At 38.8% G+C, this 7,888-nt stretch overlaps 1 protein-coding gene across 1 annotated transcript in view; it reads right to left on the bottom strand.

Moving 5' to 3' along the window:
• Nucleotides 1-1,286: 1,286 nt before the first annotated feature.
• The window catches only part of BICD1 (bicaudal D homolog 1 (Drosophila)), a gene marked incomplete at its 5' end in the record, with an annotated part of 118,291 nt that continues 111,689 nt past the window's right edge, over nt 1,287-7,888 (bottom strand). The window contains one exon of the mRNA XM_009889903.1: nt 1,287-1,374. Within this exon, the coding sequence (XP_009888205.1) occupies nt 1,287-1,374 (88 nt within the window). The remainder of the gene's footprint in view (nt 1,375-7,888) is intronic.

The following is a 7,888-nucleotide window of genomic DNA, read 5'->3' as shown; positions in this document are numbered from 1 at the left end:
CAGACTTACTCAGCTTTTACAGGAAAGAATCTTTAACTAGGAACACTGTGCACTGTTGCGATAGAGTCTGTGTAGTGTAGATCACCTGAGTATTTGTCATAAACTGACATGAGCTAAGGTTCTGTGTCTGTTGATTTTTGGCAAGGAAAAAAATGCACTGCAGTAAAGTCCTATGAACTCTGATCCACACCATTAACCCTACCTGCATGAGTTCTTTCACCACAGAATGCTTCACACGAAATGCACGCGACTTCGCCATTCATACTAGCCTTTCACGGTAAGGCCTCGAGCTAGTGTCCTGAATATGGGAGCGGGAGGAAAGAATGTTTTTAATTAGCACACAGCATTTTACTTGTTTTAGATTTTCTTTCTCGGATACCAAATAGAAAGTAACCCCAAAAAACAGCACCAATTCATCTACTTGTCTGAAATGCAAAAATACAATTACAATGCAAGCAAACAACTGAAAACAAATCAATACATCATCCTTTCATCTCCTTCTTAGGCTTAATAATTATCTTTCAGTGAAGACCTAGAACAAAACCAGAAGCTAATGCAATAGGAATTAAAAAACCAAGTGCATAAACAATATCAGTGCAGCAGCAAAATATACAGTCATTGTTAACATTCCAATTCAACCCATTTCCAACATTTTTGTGCAATAAAAATTGGCCATATGCTGGCCAATGCAACGAGCCTCTTTTTCATATTAACACAGTCATTCTTCACTTAAACTATTTCTGCTTGTTTTTAAAAAATTAAATCAATTAAATACAACTCTCACAAAAAAAAAAAAAAAAGAAGAGAGACTATTTTATAAACACAAAATTCTGGTGCAAATAAAGTAAGAAATAAATATCACACCCTTAATGACAAAAGGAAATTTGAACTGGTTCCTATGGCTGAACTTAGAGGATGCGAGGGTAGGATTTTTGTAACATACTTTTCTTAAGATTGGCTTAAGTCTCTCGTTATTTCAGAGGTAAAGCCAAGCAGCTGGGAGGAACATTTTTGTCGAGATGTTAAATTTCACTACACTTTACTTGTGATAGCACAGTTTGAATACAATCAGAGGAACCATAAAAAGTCTTCTCGATAGGTTGGGCTCTGTGCTTTGTGTGTTCTTCTTCTCAATCTTCCCTCAGTCGCCAGAGCAGGGGATATGAATCCAGACTTGTCAATGCAGCAACAAAGCAGGATTGTCTACCCGCTTGCTGGGAACAACCCCAACCTTTGTTGCATGAACTCCACTCTGTCTGCATGTTCTCTTACGTTGCGTATGAAGATTAGGGGTAAGGAGGAGGCTTAGAGAGACAGTTGAGAGGGGCACACTGAGAGCTGGAATGTGGCTGCTCTTCTGGAAGAGCATTAGGACTGAAAATTAAAAAGAAAAGAGAAAAAAGTGCTTAAAATACACAGCAAACTTTTTACATTCCCATAAATAGTGCAGGGCTAGTAACAAACTTTAAAAGGGGATGAAGCCTCATTTCTAAATTTTTGTCTTCAGATATGCAGTATACGTAAGGAAAATTCTCAGCGTACGCACACGCAGTGACACCTGGATGCGTACATGAAGTGGCACAGATACCCCACTTGCCCGTTCATGGACACAATTGCTGTTTGCACGCTCTGATGAAAAATGCTGCGTCGAGAAATGAAGGCATGTGCAAAATGGGAGCAAATTTGAAGGATGAAATACAGGTGCCATCTTCATGTGAGCATTAAAGATTTTCTATATAAATTTGAAGGATGAAATACAGGTGCCATTTTCTATATGCAACTTGTTAATTGTTTGAAATGAAGGACAGTGCCAATCTGGAAATCAGGTTTCATCACTTTGTAAAAACGTGATCTCTTACTGAACGTGACTCATTTACTAGGACATTCATACAAATATGGTGTAACCTTCCCTGTCAGGCAACATAAGCATTACATATTTTGTAATTAACACTTCCAAAGGGATGCATGTGTGTGTGTGCATGTTTTGGGGTTTTGTTTTGTTTTGTTTTGTGCTGTTTAAATCTTCTTCAATCCTCTCATATACTTTTGTCATTTGACTGTTTTTTAGGTACAATTTATCTGATAAGAGCATTTACCCGTTAAGCTTCTAAGTGTGCATTTGTAGTGTACGCTGTCATATAGTGCAGAGAGGTCTGAGATAGTTTTCAGCAAAGCTGGAGAAGCAGCCCAGCAGTGGCAGCACAAAGAGAAGGGGCAGCTAACACAAACATACCCCACCTCTTGGTGCAGAGTTCCAGGGTGCTCCTGCCAGAAAAGCTTCGGATAATGAGGTTTGCTCATTTAAAGGGAGCTCAGCAGTCTACGCCACACTGCGGTAAGCAGCGCGGACGCAGCTTAAGTGAGTGCCGTATGATTCCTCAGCCTTGGCCTGCCCTGTTTTAAAAGGGTGAACTTCAGCTCATCTTGCTGATGTCAAAGCTCAGTGACAGCCATTAGTCTTTCAAGGAAAGCATGCGGCAAAATGAGATACCAAAACAGAATGCAAGTAAATGCAATTTATATTAAAAAACAACTAAACAAACCCCACTTCTTTAATGTGTCTGGGAAGAGGTTTTTTCCTAATGCTTTAAATGTTCTACGGTCTTGAAGTTATTCCAAGCTCAACAGTGTGATATATGATGAAGCACAATCATTTATGTCCCTGCCTTCAAGAAAATTTGCGTTTTCCATTTTCCTTCTTTAGAAACCATGCTGTTACATATTATCTTTGTAGCACAGACTAGCGGAGTGTTGGCTGAAGGAATGAAATTAGTCTATTGCTGGAAATGAATCAATTTGAAATGCCAGAGCTATTTGAAAATCTGCCACTGGAAATGCCAGCAGTACTGAAAATGTCTGTAGTTCCACATATAGCATTTACTTAGGGAAAAAAAGAAATGACATTGCACTTGCTTGAAGACAGAAACAAGCGTGCACCATCACCATTAAGAAAGTAGATGGCAATGTCCACATTTCCAAATCAGAGAAGCCTGGGAGACTGTGACCACAGTTATTACAATCCAGCAGGAGCTACGGTCCTTGCACTTCTGAGCTTATTTGAAGATCATAGATTTGCGTGTCTTAAATTAGATTCTGTTTCACATATGCTCCTGAAAATGAGTTTCCTGATTGCAAAATGGCTGGTGAGAGTGGGTTACAGAAGCTCAGGACCTCACAAGCTGTGTTTTGTACTCCGCTGTCTGAGTAGGTCAGTCCCAAAGTGTTTAGTGCTATGGACTATGACTCCTCAGTTTACATATAGATTTAGTCTAACCTTAGGCACCTAGGCATAAATATTTAATCTAAAATATTTTCTTGAAGCTTAGTAGTGGGACTTGTTTAATCAAACACTCTGAGAAGACACCAAACCTATCTTCTCTAAGTAATTCTTTCAATGGCTGCAACTATCCTTTTCTTCTGCCATATTCTGCCCCATACAGATGCAGATACAGCATCTAAAGACGGACCTGAGTGAGATCTTTGCCTACTCTGCTCAAATGAGGTTGTGTCAGGATTGACTGCAGATGGACCCAAAAGGTCTGCATTTACTCTCAAACACCTCCACTCATCACGAGCCAGCTCCTGGCTCCAACACCTCCTAAATTTTCAAGATAGGCTTAGAAGCAACACTAGTCTTAAGTTCTTCACAGAAATCAAGCGAATTAGAACTTTAACATCACATTTGGGGAAGACAAACAAGGAGGTGGTCATGTTACTCTACAAAGACCCCTTACTCTGCTCCCTTGCTGCCCCATTTATTTTTTCAAAGGACTTCTGTAATTGTCAGAAAGGAACAAAAAATTGACAGACATTTTCCTTGCTCATTAGCAGAGATGTGTTTGTCTTCGGGGGCTTCCTTCCTAACTTTAAAAATAAGCAACACAAGATGTTCATGCTCTGAGGGAGAGAACTGGAAATAGCCATAGTTAAGACTAGTTATGTACAGCAATGGCCTAAAAGAGGACCTCTTTGAAACGCATGAGATTCTCCTCTACACAGATATAATAATGTTTTGGCATGACCTTCAGTACGAAGTCAGCCCTGGCTGCAAATACTGTAATACAAACTATCCCAGATTAAGCTCAGATTAGGAAGCACTGTGCTTAGAATTACATTTGTTTTCTCCTCATGGTAATTCTGCATCGCTTCTCACTTTGGAATACAAGCACGCTTCTATGCACAGAAGAAATATAAAACTTTGTGTCACCATCACCCTTTCAAACAATAATAAATACCAGGGGCATTAAGAAGAGAACATAAACCAACATATATATACACATCACTTGCAGTCCCAGCAAATTTTAATCTTTTCTTAAAACTCTACTGTTACATCACCCTGTCTTCAGAAACACAATACATCCAGTTCATTAATGCAACAGTATTTAAACAAAAATTACATCAGGATCAGCAAGTGACACATGGCATGCAGTGTGCTTTTTATGGCAGTATAGGTGATCGTGGCAGTAGGTCCTGGAGCTGAGCTGAGCTATCAGGCACATTGACAGTCGCAGGCAGTAGAGGATGGCAGGTGGGATTAATAACAGAAAGCAATAGAAAGACATGGAAGAACCTGAAGCTGTTGACTATTAGCTGAGAATAAGGAAGAACATTGTTACATCCCCCTCCGCAATGGGATATGTGCAGCTTTTAAAACATCTGGTTTTAATAGACATTTTTTGTAAACCTCTTTTTAAGTGCCGGTATCATTTGGGGATCTATTCATTCAGTTGAAGAATGAAGTCTGTGCCATTTTTTGTGTTAGTATCATTCTCTGCTTTGATGCAGCTCTTTTTTTCCCCCCAGCACTCAAAATGCTAATCATGTATTTCTAAAATCAATTGGAAAATAGCATGCAAAGCCCTTCGGTGTTAGTAAGTACCACGTTCTTTGTCTTAAAGATGCCATTTGCATGCAATATTGTCTGGCATTGATTGTAACTGTAACGAATGAGCAATGGAAAATATAAGCAGACCAGTGATATTTTCAGAATGCAACCATTTTGCATGCAGTAATATTTTACCTTATTTTAAATTTATTTCCTATTTTATATGAAATAAAAGCATTATTTCTCATTAAAAATTAATATTAATTTCATCTGCAGTATCAGGTTGGGGGGCTTTGTTTTTATTAATAGATGACTTGGGTCTAGACTTTGGCCTCTGATAATGAAAAAGAGGTTTTCACTGCATTAAACAGAAACCTGAATATGATTCAAACGCAGATGTTCTGGATGATGGCAATACTTTAGTCTTGTCCAATACAGACCATCAGACAGGTAGCTGCAGACGCTCGGGAGAACATCATCCAGTAATTTTTAGATTTGGTTGCTTGCGCCATACTCCTGGATCTAGAAATTGAGGTGATGCATGGAAGGCAGAGCAAGGCTTTCATGTATTGTTGCATCAGTTTACTTAGATAATCTCTTAAGAAAAGTTCTCACAGATTCTCCAGACCAGGGTCCAGTTGAAATATGTAAACTTGAGCAAAAAGACAGGCAGATGGATAGCTAAATAAAGCTATACTAGGCTTTACTAGATAAATAAAGCTATACTAGATGCATCCTGGAGTTTCTTTTGGCTTGAATCTGTTCATAGCTTATCCTGTGAGGTTCACCAAAGCCTACTTGCTGGAATCACAATTACTAGGAAATCCAGAGTTACACAAGTCCCACTTAAGATTCAGTGTAGATAAAGGATGAGGGAAAACTCTGTATTTGATGTTAAAGCTCAGAGTGAATCAATCTCTATTATTGTCAGGCATATTAACTAGTTTAAAGGTGATTAGACACATTGCATGCTGCAGAAAACACCTGTGTGAATTACAAGTCTTAACAAGCCATTGGGTGAAATGCCACCGAGAGGTCACATTACTGTGAGAGTAACCTTAAAGACTTAAAAAACAAGCCCACTTCTCTCAAAATGAGTGGCTTCAGGGCTGGGCAGAGCTTTAATCTGCCTCATTTGTCATCACCACGTGAATGAAAGCATATGTGCCATACCAGGAGGGACTGCCAAAGGATGAGGAAGGGCAGGACAAGCTCCCGTCTTCTTCCTCTGCTGGATTTAGAAAATCTGAACCTCTGTAAGTCTAACTGGTTCTTTAAATGCCTTCAATTTTGACTCTGGATTTCAGTTACTTTATTTAAATCACTCAACAATGCATGCCATCGTGCTGACTTGCATTAAATCTGTTGTAATGCTTCACTGCTTTGTGAGACTGCGCAGCTATGTGGCAAAGACAAGCAAGACAAGAGTATAAATACGTCAAAAATAGTGTGTTGTTTTCCCTTCACCAGAAGAATATCAATCTGGTGGTAAAAAATGATAGTCATTTGAAAGTCAATAGTCCAGCTAAGTATACAGGTGTGTGTTGTTTGTGGGATGACTGATCTGAATTTTTAAAAATATTAACGATATTTTTAATTATCATTATGGTCTCCCATATACCAGGATTTTTATTTGGAAACATGGCAAGAAAGGCCTCTTGAACAACACTTCCAGTTCTGGTTGTAGCTAATATGGTCTTCCTAACTAAGGAAAAATTCAGCGACAAACCAGAAAACCCTGAGACTTTCCTTTGTACCTTATCCCTTTCTGAACAAGGTAATGCTTGCAGCCAAATATATAGCAGTAGTAAATCAGGTAGGTCTTCCACTCTGAGAAGAATTTTTAAAATTGCAGGAGCAATTGTTTGTTATCATTTAGAAAGGGGTGGTAGTAGATCATACTCTCCACCAGGAAAGTAGCTCTGGAAGGAACAGAATAGGCTTCGGGTTTGTGATGGTAAATTAAATAGGGTTAAAATAAGACTTGCTGACATTAAACTTTGGTGTATCCAAAGCACCTAATAATATTCTCAAATTGTTGTAACATCTAAAATACAGCAGAAGCCACTTCATAGGGATTTTAAGGATTTTAAATGGAAATAGTAACTCTTTTTTCAGTGTGCTGTAAAACTCCAAACTGTCAGTTATAATGAGCTTTCACCAACTTCTCAGTAAAATTTTCATAACACCCGTATATAGTAAGGAAGTTAATAATACTTCCACTTTATAGGCAATAAAAGAGAGGCACAAATCAAGCGGCTGTTCCAAGGCTACGGAGAGACCGCCTGTGACTCACAGAATTTCTGCTCAGCGGTGCCTGATGTGCAGTCTGAGAGCTGTACCACACCCGTTCCCCAGTGGGCATCACTGCAGACTTCCACACATGTGAATTTTAGTGCTGCGTGGGAAATAGCTTCATTATGTGTAGGGCTATAGATCAACTCGGTCACTACAGATCAGGCTAAGGTCTAAAAATAACGTAACCTGTTTCACGTGAGAGTATAGGCGTAAGTGAATATATGCACAAAATATACCATGAACAGATAAAGAAAGGTATTATTATCTCTTTTTGCTGTGGTTTGGTTTTGTGCCTTGATTAACTCAACCGTCTCAGAAGCATGATTTAGCCTTTGCACCACCTATGAGCAAGGACACCAGGAGTTTACTTTTAACAATAAGATTAAGACCTGACTGAGGTGGGTCAGAGTTTCCAGGTCATGGACAGCTTTCTGAAAAGTATCTGCTAAAATCTCACAAATGCCTTTAAAATACTGCCTTACAAAAAGAGAAGCCTACACCTACCCCTAAAATTGAACATCCCCTGTTTACGTAAATATATCTAGCAACAAAATAAAATCATTATTATTTTTGCATAATTGAGAAACTGTCTGCATAAAAAGACCAATTTAGGACTGCAAGATCCAACTTTGCATTCTTTTCCATATTTTCACATGGATATAAGTGCGTGCATGCTGTGATTCATGTTTGTACTGTCACTGCAGAAATTATCACTGTTCCTCAAGCTGTTAAAAGTTTGCTGTTAGTGAAGAAGTGTAGTGAAGA

Source organism: Charadrius vociferus, unplaced genomic scaffold (genome assembly GCF_000708025.1).
Source record: "Charadrius vociferus isolate BGI_N301 unplaced genomic scaffold, ASM70802v2 scaffold1228, whole genome shotgun sequence".
Lineage (NCBI taxonomy): Eukaryota > Metazoa > Chordata > Aves > Charadriiformes > Charadriidae > Charadrius > Charadrius vociferus.
The sequence above is the reverse complement of the archived record's forward strand: the minus strand, read 5'-3'. Positions and strand labels throughout refer to the sequence as shown.